Source organism: Chiloscyllium plagiosum, unplaced genomic scaffold (assembly GCF_037043375.1).
Source record: "Chiloscyllium plagiosum isolate Xiang-an unplaced genomic scaffold, Cpla_swu_hap1 HiC_scaffold_19, whole genome shotgun sequence".
In the NCBI taxonomy this organism is placed as follows: Eukaryota; Metazoa; Chordata; class Chondrichthyes; order Orectolobiformes; family Hemiscylliidae; genus Chiloscyllium; species Chiloscyllium plagiosum.
In genome coordinates this window covers 51,605,051-51,619,869 of record NW_028270157.1, presented here as the reverse complement: position 1 = coordinate 51,619,869, position 14,819 = coordinate 51,605,051, and the positions used below count along the sequence as shown (strand labels likewise).

At 32.2% G+C, this 14,819-nt stretch overlaps 1 protein-coding gene across 26 annotated transcripts in view; it reads right to left on the bottom strand.

Moving 5' to 3' along the window:
- The window catches only part of LOC122546905 (uncharacterized), a 459,670-nt gene that overhangs the window by 93,280 nt on the left and 351,571 nt on the right, over positions 1 to 14,819 (bottom strand). The window contains exon 1 of one of the 26 annotated variants that reach the window (XR_015760458.1): positions 256 to 270. The exons of 24 other annotated variants lie outside the window; for them this stretch is intronic. Coding sequence is in view for 1 of the 2 variants with exons in the window: in XM_087997361.1 (XP_087853487.1) it covers positions 256 to 276 (21 nt within the window). In the remaining variant the exon portion in view is untranslated. Of the gene's footprint in view, positions 1 to 255; positions 292 to 14,819 lie in introns of those variants that run through there. One more of the 26 variants, XM_087997361.1, reaches the window with a different exon arrangement.

Here is a 14,819-nt window from a genome sequence, read left to right as displayed (position 1 = left end):
AAAGTACAGTTTATATGGATAGCTCTATTGTTGAGTATGTTGCAACCAACGGAAGTCAAAAGTTCAACTTGTCGTCTTGTGAGTCTGAAAAAAGGTGGGGTTTATTTCTGAACACTACCTCTGATAGCGCAATTACGTTTGCTGGCTTTCTCTCCTGCATACCCATACAGGAGATTGTGGCACTTACTGACAACGTCCTAAAGAAAGCAAAAAAAGAACCTCAGCCACTTCTTGCTGAATTTCTTTTTGACTAACCTGTCTTTTTACTCTGACCATTGCGCGTTCCCTTGAAGTTGGGCCATCAAAGCCCCACTGCTAAAATGGAAATTGCTTGTATTCTCACTAGTCTATGCCAATAACATAACACAAAAAAAGGCCTCCACAAGCTCTCTTAGCAACAACATTTCTTGATACGTCTGTTTTGGCACAGATCAACGCTTCTACTTGGCCAAGTATCCTTTGCGTCACATCTCGCCATTTCTTCTGACCAATAGAAAACTTCCTGACGTTAAATTTGAAAAAAAATTCTTGCCCCTCCCGCTCTAATTGATAGTGATTAGTAAAATAATTCTATGAACTTAAACCAAAAAATCTTGTGCAAATACCTATTAAATTAGTTTCACTGAAGGCATTTTTAAGTGAATTACAATACAAGACACAGCAGCTAAGTGGCTCTGGAAGCAGTACCTGAAGAAGGGCACATGTGTGTTCAAACTCTGTATTGAAAGAGACACTTTCTTCTCCTACTATAGCTTGCAGAAATACAAAGATCAGAATTATGTCAAATCTTAAAATATTGGAAAATGTCGGATTTCAAATGGTGCATTTTTCAAAAAACATGAGAGAAGCATCTCGACTTCATTTTTTTAATGGTAACAGCAGCTTCTGAAAACATTATCAAATTAAAAAGCATATTAAAAACTGCAGTTACAATGCTTTTAAAAATAGATTGCTTATTTAAATTCATAGAATAGAAGGTCATGCTTTTCTCCTGACTATAAATTACAGATGACTTTAAAAAAAAAATAAACTCTATTTGCTATTTGAAGTAATTATCCCAGGTCACAGTACTTCTTGTGCATAAATGTGAATTAGCCCATATATGTTGTATTTTTAAAGATTGCCTTAATTTCTTGACACTATTGATCATAACTTTTCTGAATTTTTAATATGACACAACATTTCTCCATTTGGAATCATGACAAAATTAATGTAGAATTAATGAATCATTTATAGTACATGCATTAATCTACATTGAGATGGTGATATATAGATAATAATTGATTTAAAATTGAGATACACAAATATACATAGTGCATTGCAACTGACTTGAAGTGCCAATGGAAAAGTAGGGAATTATGTATGAAAACAATCAAACATGATTTTTTTTTGTTTAAAAATAATTATACATCCAGAAATTGTATACATATTATTCTGCTGAAAATACAGCATTTTCATGGTAGTTCAACCTCATAACCATTTTCAGTGTTATGCTGTCAGTTCTGGGAACTGGATATCCATGGTAATAAGGTAGAATTTTTTTTCTAAACTCTCGGAAATCTATTAAAATATTTAATATTGGACTGTTGTATCTCTAATAATACTGATTTTATGTAATAAATACTATAATTTCAGGTTAAAAACCTTGAAAATCCCCCTTTTCTTTATTTATGTTTAGCTTGCAAATAAATCAATTTTATAACAATTACAATCTCAAGCATTCACCAGAGCTAATTTACTGTCAATTGATCATCGACCTACTTGTTATTTCTGTAAGTAGGGGCTCATACTCAATGTAAAGAATTTCATTAACTCTAATTTCAAGTGCATGGTAACTTAAAGATCAATGACATTCTAATGTATACTCTATACAGATATTTTTGTTTTTGAAGGACATTTTCTTTCTCAATTCCTTCAGAAACACACCCTTTTTTTATTATGTACGACAATGTATTTTGAGGATTCATATTTTTCCTCTGCTTCTCCAAAATAAAATTTGCTACTTTGTACAGCCAACCACAGAAAATAATATAATAACACTATAGATGATCATATTTCAGAAAAAGTCCTTTCTAAACACTTTCACAACATGAACGACAGTCATTCTGGCAATTAAAATCAATACTAAAAAAACTCAAAAGCTGTATTGGTGAGTGCACCCACATGGAAAATTGCCATTCCATTTAACTGACAACAGCAAATCTTTTAAAATATACATTTGAGCATGTATGGCATTTGTTTTTCTTTCAGAGAAGTCTTGAGAGATCCTCAAGAATGTACATTTATTAAAAGCTGTGGAGATCAGTTCAAGCTCTATCACTATATACAATCCTCATTCTCCAAATATTAACATTCCAATATATCTTAATCAGGAAAATCAAAACAGCATCAATTGGAAAATAAGAACTATTTAAGGAAATTGCACATTCTGTTAATTTATTTAAGTGTTCTCTTCACTATATTTGTATCCAAAGCTTAAAGTAATAAAGATTCCTGTTTTGGGCAGCTGATTAAATGTGATTTTGAAGCAACTTTACAATTCCACAGGCCTCTTTAAAAAATAACTAAGTATTTCAACTTTTGAATTAATAATATCAAGTTTTGATTTGTGAGAGTTAGTGTGAACACTTCAAAACCAGTACACTTTCAGTGCTCTGAGAGTTAACCAATCATACAATTTTTAATCTAACGGGTGTAAGGGGTGCTTATGTATCCCTGCTTTCATAGGACAGATACTGTTAAAATGAAAATTTCATAAACTTCTATTACATTTTATATGAAAATATGATTTGAATAGAACATTAAGGTCATATAAATCACAGAAAATAATAATGCAGAAAATAATAATGCACTATCCCAGCAAAAAATGTAACCATAGAATGAAGCCTAGACGTTGCCAACAACTGTAAGAAAAATGTTTCTTGTTTTTCCCCTACATCTTTATATTTGTATCAATAAAATAATGTATTCAGTTGTAAATCCTTCTGTTAATATAATTTTTCTTAATTTTATTTTCTTCATTTAAAACCTTTACAAAAAACTATTATTTTAACTCTCATGTCTAGAACTAATTGATGCTCTAGCACAACACAGCTGAATATTCAGTTCATTTCAGGATAGCAAGAAAGTCCCATGCACTCATCTAGGGAGAAATTTACCTTTTGCACATACACAAATATTTTTTAAATTAGCATTGCTTGCCTGTAAGTTTCAATTGAAGTTCCAGCACTATCTGACAACCAGTTCAAGTTTAATAAAATCAAATATCAATAAGGTCTTCATCCATAGGATGATGCTCTCAACTTATTTAAATTCAAACTTAACAGTCAGCCTCTTTTTCTTGCTTAAGTGAATAAATATTTTTATGGAAGAGGCAAAAATAACTGACCCATAAATGGATTAAATAGACAATGATTACACCCTGTTGACTTTCTGTGCAAAAGCTTTCCAAAAGCAAGGATCGACGCTTTAATAGAGAAAAGCTATTTTGAACTGCAAGTATTCTTTAAATAGAACCAGAAATTTTTTTTTGATTTGGAGTGTGCTGTTTATGTTTCTGCTTCCAGATATTGTAGAAAGAAACATTTGTTAATATGTAAATTAACATCTTTCTTCTATGAAACATAACTTATGCATAGCCTGTTTGAGTACAAAACTCATTGTACAAAAATGCTCTTTTAAAACATTTATCAACTGCCATATTTCAGTGTCTTTTATTTTACACAATTTGCTAAACACACACCCAATATTCTGAAAATTTATGACTGAAATACATTTAGTTACATTGAATAGAATTAAACAAAGTTTCTTTCATTGTTCTTGATTATTTTTAAAATATCAGGAGCAGCCTCAATAATTTAACATATTCAAAATTAAATCTAATTGTCCGAAACTTAACTCATGCAATTATGCAACACTTGTTCCAAATCTTCAAAATGTAGAATCAATAATTTTTCTCTTCACAATAATAATTATTTTTAAATTGGATTATTTGGCATTCCAAAAAATGCCTTCAGTCCTCAGCCTTCAGCTGTAGACTAGTTCTTGTTCAAGTGTCACAATCAAAAATACAGGAATAACCTTGGAACCAATCTAAGAACATAGGTAGCCTTGTAAATAATAGCTGTACATCAATTTATTGTTTGCTAACCTTTTACATATTCCTTTTAGCTTTCAAACTATATTTTCCTTTCAGCTCTCAAAAAGTTGCAGAACTTTCTGTTTAATAATTTTCCATTACTTTCAATCACAGATAATAAATTGAAAGTCTGATGTAAGTTAAATAATAACACAGAAATGGAGTGGACACTGCACTAATAACAAATTTTTTGAGTTATGCATCATTTTCTGCACAAACATTGTCAGAGACTAGAGAAGCAATGCTTTTTCCAACAAAACTTTGATGGCTGAAGCAATGTTTTAAAAAGTTGGCCAAAACGTTTTTTCCATTTTTTAAAATACAGAAAATGAAGATGATGACCCTTAAATTCAAAACATTGCAGAATAAAAATCAATACAAATGCGATTGTTAAAATATACTATTTTGGTACAGAAATCCTACTGAAAATGTATTTGAGATAATAATTCATTAAAAAATATATATACAATTCTGGATCATATTGAAGGAGCTACTGAATGAGCAGCTGAAGTGTAATGCTAAACAATTAATATCTGATGAGTTGTCAGGAGAGAAAAGGATATACGGCATTTAGCTATATTTCTCCACAATGCAGTTCCAAATGCTTTACATGTAAGTACACGAAAAAACTGAACTACAGTAACTGTTCTATAAGCAAACAGGGCAGATTGCAAAACCGTAAAAACACCAAGGCAGTGAACAATCAGTTAATGTGTTTTTTTCAGTAATGCTGATTGAGGAAAACATTGATAGCGTATGGTCGGACATTAAGAATTTCAGAAATGTACAAATTTCATTTGCAGAGGGGGTCATTACTCTCCTTTCACATTTGCACTTTAGAGAATGTTATAAATCTTCCTAACCTCACTAAATTAGTAGAGAATTTTTTCAGGGGAAGCTTTTTGTAGTTTGTTTGCACACACATTACATGGTGAAATACATTGTCACTTCATTACTAAATGGCTTTGTGACAGAAAAAATACACAATCTGTCTGTACTCCTCCGAACATGAACTTTGCAATACACCTTTTCATTGAAAACATGCCCATTTAACAACATACAGATATTTGCATTTTTAACTCTGTGAAGCAAAAATATATCTACATGCATGTAAGCTAATTTATTTCATAAACTGGTGATTGCTCTTCTCAACACTCAAAATTCAAAGTATATCTCAAACACATATATCGCTGAAATCAATTTTGAGAACACTGATTTCCACCAACAATGCTAACGTTAAAAGTAGATAATTTGATTCTTGAATCTGTATCATTCTGTTACCTAAAGTAATGTAACCAAAAGAAAAGATAAACAAGTAGTTGCAACACTTATTCTGCAGTAATATACATTTCCAGGAATTAACATCATTGCTAATAATGATTTTCCCCTCTCCTTTTATATCATTTCAGCCTCAAGATTTGTTGTTGTCTTGTAGCCCTAAATAACTGTATTTTGAAAATTAACAGAATGAAAAATATCACACTAAAGTTTAAACGAATATTAAAATTTCATCTTTAATTTAGAAACAAATAAATGATACACTATAGTTGGGCTAACAATTAAGACACAGCTGTCATATAACTTGTCCTCCTCCAAAATAACTCAAAGTAAAAATAAATCATGGTTTTACTAATATTTTGATCTGATAATCTGTTATTTTATGATCAATTGGATTAAAATACTAGATATACTTTCTGGATTACTTCCTCATTCTTACATTTTTTTCAAAATATACAACACTGCTACTGCTACTCTTATACAGCTACTCCTCATTTAGTATTCCTAATGTGTTCCTGAAAAACAAGTCTACTAAATGAAAATCACTTACCCATAAGAAAACAAGTAACTAAGATTGTGTTTCTGACCTGTAATTTTTACATTAAAAGTATACTTCGATGTATTGATCTGGTATATATTATACAGAACATGTACACTATAACATAGCAAAATTCATAATGCTCAATTAACTTAAATAAAATGTTAAGTAAGGGAAAATAACTCGCTAGTTAGATTAGAAGTGTTGTGTACGGGGCAACCATTCATTTGGGATAATTTTCTTCTATGCTGAAATCATACACCCATGATGCAGTAGTACATTTTAATGGCATCTATGTTGAAAGCAAAAAATAGTTTGTCAAAAATGTTTCAGTCTAAAGACAGTATGTTATCTAAAATAGATAACATTCAACAAAAATAATTCAAATATTTTTACTTAACTTTCTTTAACAAACTCTCCAGTCTTCTAAATGGATTTCTTGGTTCAAAATAATAATGTTGATTTATTATTTAACAGTGGAAATCAATGCATCCGTTTCTCACTGTCCCTATCAAGTCAATGTGAAATCTTTCAGGAAACAGACTAACAAGAATAAAACATATGAAACAAGTAGCTAAGGATCCAAGGAGAAAAATATGCTGTAGAAGGGGATATGTGGTGCAGGGGCAGTGTTTGTAAATACAATTGCAGATGTTTTGATGTATGAAACCAAGCATTTTTTGTTAGTTTTAAATTTAAAACCTGTAAAAGGATTAACTGTCAGATCTGTTCACTTTTGCATAGCCGTGCTGTCATTAAGGTTTCTGAAAAGCTTCATGGTGGATGTGTGCAAATTCAATAAAATATCCACTTAAACTGTGAAAAGTGGCCTGCATGTACTGTAATTGAATTTCTCATTTCAGGCACTGATTGTATTTGGATAGAATTCTGAACTGTTTCATATTAGGAAAGGTAGTAGCATTGGTAAGGAATGAGTGATTCCAGAAAACTGCAAAATGAAATATTATATATAAAAACACACAAGTATATATACTTGTGTATAGGAACACCTTATATTGTAACCTATTAACTATGGATAACACATATGGTCCATATTGCAACAATCGAAACACAGCAACAGGCACATTCTATATTATTATCTATATATGACAGGAATGAAATATTCTTTATTTCAATCTATATAACCTTCAAAGATTACCTTTGATATTGTAATTATATTCATTAAGAACATATTTCCTTTTGTAACCTTCAGGGAATTATAATCTTATTACCAAAGGAAATAAAGGTTTTTATATAATAATTCAAACACTGCAAAAGATATTTATATAATATATGACTATATATTACTCTATATACTGTACTGTATGTGGCATGTTTTACATTATAAAATAAAATCTTTCTTACAGAACATAGATAATCTATGTATTGTAAGGGACTACATAAAACTGTGACACTGACAGAAGTTAACATTATCTATATTGTGCAAAAGGCACATTTCTTGTTATAGACTATATTCTGCCAGGAACATATTTTATAACACCATAAGAAATAAGAGCAGAATTAGGTTATTTAACCCATTGAGTCTATACTGTCTTTTGACCATGCCTGATATTTTTCTCAATCCCAATCTCCTGAACTCCAACATCCCCAGAACCTTTGATCTCTTACTAATCAAGAACCTATCTATCCCTGTTTATATAATTATAATTTAAATGCTGGAAAGCATATACTCCATATTGTATTTTATATCAGAATCATACTTTGCAATAGTCATTTCATAATATGAACAATTTATTTACAGTATGAAAGTCACAACTTCTTCATATAGTATGACTCTATGACTGCAGAACACATTGTATACAACAACCTTTAGAGTAAAGAATGTACTTATTGTATACAGTGGGATATACTAATAACAGTTAGCAATATTTCTTTCTTAGGGGATATATCTTATAAAATCTGCCATGAAACATTGAAATTTGTCTTCTGTGAGTTACACATTCCCCTATTATAATCTATATTCTGCAAGGCAACGTTTCTATTGGAATAATTAATATGCATTTTACCACAATATGCATTTGTATTTTACTTATAATCTGTAGATTATAAAGAATATATGCTTTTACTGTAAAGATGATATTATAGTACATGGAACATACCCTCTGTAAGGGGTATTCCATAAACTGAGTATAAGGGACACAAATGTTTAATATCTGACTTAGTTCCAGTGTTACAATTTAAACTAAAAAAAAATCCAAGGGAAATGCATTTTCTGTTATACCTTAACAAGATAAAAGTTTTTTTCTGCCATTTACATACCCTATGTGACATATACAAATCATACAACATGTATTTTTGCAGCACCACTGGTACATTTTCATGTTTCATATTGTAACATCAATCATAATAATTACAGTATTAACATGTTATACATACAATTATACCTGATAAAACATAGTGTACATGTAAACAATATGGATATACATGGACTAAAATTACAACAAAAACAGACATGTTCATTCAAAGGTTGATGCAATCTAGACCAAAAGTCTCAGGTTCGAAAGAATACATTCAGTTTACTATATATTTTAGGATCCACTGGTATATACAGTTTACAGTAGCTATAAGGCTTCACAGAGATATGGAATGAAATGTCAAAAAATATAGGTATTATGTGCTTCTTAATGACAGTCACAAAAGTCTGGACATACTCTGGCAGCACGTGTCTGCATTGCTGCTCCATTTGTGTTAACATTGTGAGGGCACTTCCCATTATACTGGGAACAAAGGCCATGGCCCAGAGGTCATAGTGTTATACTGGGAGTGCAGCTTTTCCATTGTCAGAAGCAGAACTGTTTGCTTTGTCTAGGTAAAGATTTGCTGATACATTAACTAAGGAGGATTAAGCATTATCCGTCTCAGGTTGCCACTCCCCATGCATCACAGCACTGGTAACTGCAGACTGTCACAAGTCATCTGCGCTTTTGTCAATGCTTGCTCAATTTGCTCCAGGGAGGGGAGCTTATCCTGTTCTAATGATGTTACAATATTTAGATTCCATTCCTTCAGCAAAATAAAACTAAAAATATGTCATTAAATCATAGAAAGTCATCCTGTAAAATTAAACTGCAGTTCCTCCACAAAGTTATTTTTATTAAACTTCATGCTTTTTAAACAATGAGGCCAATTTTCAACTCAGTTCTTGGTTGCCAATATAATGTAGGCAATGAAATGTTTGTTGTATTTTGTATGTACCTGCCAAGGGTGAGCATCAGGTGTCATAGAGTCATAGTCATACGGCACAGAAATAAACCCTTCGGTCCAACCAGTAATCCCAAACTAAACTAATTCCACCGGCCTGTGCTCAGCTCATATCCCTTCATATTCTTATTCAAATGTGTTTTCAACATTGTAACTATACCCACATCCACCACAAGTTCATTCCACACAAGAATTTGTGTAAAATTCTTGTGTAAAATTAATTGCCCCTACACACTTGTGTAAAATTAATTGCCCCTCATGCCTTTTTAAAATCTTTCTCCTCTCATCTTAAAAATATGCCCCTTATCTTGAAATCCTCCAAACTAGGGAAAAGACTCCTGCCATTCACCTTATCTCTACCCCTCATGATTTTATAAACTTCCATAAGGTCACCCATCTTTCTACATTTCAGTGAAAAAAGTCTCAGCCTATCCAGCCTCTCTTTATAACACAAATGCTCCAGTCCCAGCAACATCCTGGTAAATCTTCTCTGAACTGGACACAATACTTCAGGAGAGGTCTCACCAATGTCCTGTACAAACTCAACATGACGTCCTAACCCCTTTACTCATAGGTCTGAGTAATGAACATAAGCATGCAAAACACCTTTTTAACCACCCTGTCTACATGTGGTGCAAAATTCAAAGAATTATGTACCTGATCCCTGGGTCTCTCTGTTCTACGACATTACCCAAGGCCCTACTTTTAAATGTATACCTCGTGCCCTTGTTTGTGTTACCAAAATGAAACGCCTTGCATTTATCCAAATTAAACTCCACCTGACACTCCTCAGCTCATTGACCCAACTGATCAAGATATCTTTGTAATCTTAGATAACCTTCTTCACTGTCCACTATATCATGAATTTTGGGGTCATCTGCAAACTTACTAACCATGCCTTCTATAATCTCATATAAATCATTCATATAAATGACAAACAAAAGTGGATCCAGCATTGATCCCTATGGAACACCGCTGGTAACAGGCCTCTAGTTCAAAAAAACAGGCCTCCACCATCAATCTCTGGCTCCTGCCATTAAATAAATTTTGTATCTAACTGGCAAGCCCACCCTGAATGTCATCGACCAATTTTAGTACTAATTGGTCTAAAATGCGGAACCTCATCAAAGGCTTTACTAGAGTTCAAGTAAACAATGTCTAGCACTCTACCCTCAATCTTCTTGGTTATTTCCTCAAATTCCTCAAGCTATGTTGGATATCTTCTAATCATTGCTAAAGATTAATGGTATCAATGCTTCTTAACTCCCTGAGCAGCTTAAAGGAAATTTGGGTGCTAATATCCTTCTAGCTCATTATGCTGGTCTTTACAGTTGTACTGTATCTTCCTTATTTATTTCCTGTTCTCGCAACATCTCCATCAATAGAAAATTCAATTGTATAACTTGCTGCCAGAACCCTTCCACTTACAGCAAAAACATGATGTTCAAGTTCATGAAATTTTGCTTTATTGTTACATCATCAATGTCCATTACTTAGTATGTACCTTTGTTTTTGAAGAGGAGAATATTGAACAATAGGGCAAGGAGGAGAATACGAGGAGAGCTGGCATAGCTGAATCTTCTATCAACTTTGAGGAACAGATTTTTTTTAAATTTAGGGATGGGAGGTTGATGAATTAGGAGAAGACCAGGTGAAATAGAGATTAAAGCAAGCATAAATGGAATGCAGGTTATTGTCTTGGGGGTCAGTACTCAGGTGATAAAAATCCTCCAATCAGATTTTGCACCGCTCTTATATTTCATTTAGTCTCCATTCTATTGCATTCTGCACTGCCACTGTAATATACAGCTGACAACAAGTCCTTGCCAATTTAAGATGGATGTTGATTACTCTGTTGCACTACCTGAAAACAACATGGAGCTTGTTTGTACTTTTGTACTGAACATTGCTGTGTTCAAAAAGGCATTTGCAGCATACCAAAAGTGACTGCACTTCAAAGCAGTTCATTGTGTATGAAATGCTTTGGGATGTTTGTGAAAAACACATAAGGTGCTCTATAAATACAAGTCATTATTTCTTCAGTGGAAGAAAATATCTTATTTATAATCTCCTGCATTTCAGTCACAATGACCTATCCTGAATACTCTTGATAAATTCTGACACACTGCAAATGTTATTAGAGTCACAAATTATTGAAGAATTCACACTGATCAGTTGACTGAGTGATACTCAACTAACTAGCAAATGTAGCCTAATTTTTTCTGGAAAATTAGGCATTAATTATGTTTTTTGACGAGAGATTTTTCGTCATTGAAATCAAATTCAAAATCTTTATGTCTTATAATATACAGAATTTAAAATACTTCCAGGATAGAATGAGAATCTTAGAGTTAATAATTAGGCCTTTCAAATCACTGCGAGTATTTTTTTCCACACAAGCCACAGCTCGTGCCTCATGGTATTTAATATTCTTAGTTTTCAAATTAATAAATCTCTTTTCAATGAACACCTGCATTCTGATATAACAGCTTGTGTTACAGAATTCTATCTACTACAGTTTTTACTAATCTCACCTTTAATTTTTGTGCAACATTTAAGTACACTTCACAATCTTCAGTCAAAACACCCCTCAACTTTGATAACTAATGAATTAAGTCTTTCAAGCATTTCTCCATCCATATTCTCTATCCATATTCCAATGAATTCCACGTGCCTTTACTTTTTCCATGTTTCTCCAGATCTTGTTTACCAAGGTTATTTACAAGTACAAAGTTGTACATGAATAGACCTCATATCATTTAAGAGTATGTTCAGATATATTACTAATACTTCCTTAAACAACATCTGTCTCAAGTTTTATCCATGAAATGTTTGCTCTATGGTGGTCAGTTCTTGAATTCCCATGTTCCTAGATCAACTGTGAATATTGAATCAATTGAATATTGGTGCAGCCTCAACGGGCTGAAAGTTAGCATGGTATGGTGAAACCTTGTCAATTAATTTTTCTTTAATATATATTTCATTATTCATTACTTCATGAAAAAAATTATGTTGGACAAACGTGACCCATCATTTAGTAATCCTTGCTGAATGTCTTCAATGAATTAGTATTCATCCATTAGTTGTTAAAAGTCAATGAGGCAGGTGACAATTTACCAACTAGTGAGGTAAGGCTATCTGACTTACAATTTCATAATATATTGGCACTCTAATAATTGTCATCAAGATGTTTTACTTCCAATAGAGATGATTCCTCTTTGATAATGAACCACCTCTACCATGTCTGAATAGTTGAATAACAATAATTGTGTTATTAATCATATTTCAACATATCGTGATGAGTACACATTGGATATGAGATCATTAGGATCATCACATAAATCTTTTGTTCAATATCAGATAAAGCTTCATTTTTTGAATCATCACCACAATTGTTGATTTACCTGATGATCTACATTTACTGTTTTAATATCTAAAATGCATTGCTGGCTTGAATAGATTTAAGCAATTTTTGAAAATTGAAAGAATGATTATAAAGCAATAATCCATGTACAGAATAATCGATATTTCAGAATAAGTAACAAGCTACAAACAATGACATGATTAATAAAATATACCAAACTGTAATCTGATTGAGGCATTTGTGTGACACTGTAAAGATCAACAATATAGTTCAATGTGTTGATGATCATCACCAGGTCCTGAGAAAATATTTAGTTATATAATTAATTCGTCTTGCATGGAAGATTTGTTCAGTTTTAAAATTTCTATTATAGTGTCTCTCGCTGTGTTGCATCGTGATGCTCACATTAAATATTGACTGATTTGTGATCTTACATTAATTAAAGCTGATTACCACAAGAATTTTTTTGGCCATTATAATTTAACTATTTTTTAAATCTGTTCAGAGATGTTATTATGTAGCAGCCAGGACTTGAACATAGGTCTCTTGACTCTCAAGTGGAAATACTATCACTGCACCACAAGAGACCTTCATTTAACTATCTTTTATGTTTTCTAATCAACCTGTTCAGAGATGCTATTATACATCTCTGGGGCAGCTGGAACTTGAAGCCATGCCTTCTGGTTAAGAGGTAGGGACACTACCATTACACAAGACCCCTTCATTTAACTATTTTGTTTAATTTTAACCTATTTTTCTAATCAACCTGCTAAGAAATGTTATTACATTTCTCTGGAGCAAGTGGTTCAGGGGTAAGGACACTGTCACTGTGCCAGAAGAGCCCCTCATTTAACTAACTTAGATAGGTATAATAATGTAAAGCACCTGTTTCAACAAATTCTGTGAACTGCAATATTTATGCTGTCACTACAATAAAATATTCCATGGCAGCAAAATGTGCAATGCAGCTAGAAGTTACCAGGATGTCATTTAAGTAGTTTTTGTCAACAGTAATAAAAGTGATGCATGATAAACAAATAAATAGTAACTTTGACTTCACTGTATTAATAAACTGTCATCCACAAAATGAATCTATAAAGATGAATGCTTCCAGTTAATCAGAATCATGGATGCAAATATGATCATTTTATTTCTGGAGACTTCTTAATCATTGTAAATTGGGAACCCTTAAAGCTGAATAATTTTCACTTTATCCATAAATTTAAATTTACCATAAATGCTTCTGAAAAAATTATGTTTGAAAGTGTTGGCAATGTCAAGGTGCACAAAAGTCTTTACATTGATAGCTTCTTATTTAAAATATTTAAACTGGTTAAACTGCAAAGACAAACATGCTCAAGCAAAAATAAATCAGGGACACAGGTGAATTAAAGCATTAGAATGGCACATCGAAAAATAATATTAATTACTTATTAGGATCAAAGTATATTTGACAAAATGTTAAATTGGCTGAACTAGTACAAATGCCTGGCAATCAGTTAATTGTGTTTCAAGAACAATTCCTTAAATTTTGTCAATTTCAAGATGAAACATCATTAAATTATTCAATATATTTTTATTCAAAATTTTGTAAGTTTCATCAAACATATATCATTAGTCTTTAACATTGCTGCACCTGATATGACTCCAGACGAAACGTCAGCACATTTAATAAATCTGTCAATTTCATAAGTTGTTATGCAAAAAACATACTGATCACGTTGCTTGAAAGTGCAAGAGATAAATATTCCAATTGCTTCTTTAACCCTTATGTCTTAGTCAGACCACATTTTTGGCACAGATCATTAAAAGAAGCCCTGTATGGACAGTGAAAGTGACTTCCAAATCTGATTGAGCAGAAATGATCCCATCTAAACCTGCAGTAACGTTCATTTTTTTTCTAGTAATCAATGTACATGTATGATAATTGGTGTGTCATTATTTAATCTAAAAGTTATTTAAAAACTTCATTTTTAAATTCAGAACAACCAGTGTAAAAGTTATATCCTATACTCAAATTGCACTTACTGAGTCATAGAGTTATATAGCATAAAATAGACCCTTTGGTCCAACTCAACTGCGCCAATCAGTCATCCCATTCTGTCCGAGTCCCATTTGCCAGCATTTGTCCCATATCCCTCTAAACATTTCCTATTCATGTACCCATCCATGTGCCTATTACATGTTGTAATTGTACCTGCCTCCACTACCTCCTCTGGCAGCTCATTCCATACATGTCCCACCTTCTGCCTGAAAAAGTTGCCCCTCAGGTTCTTTTT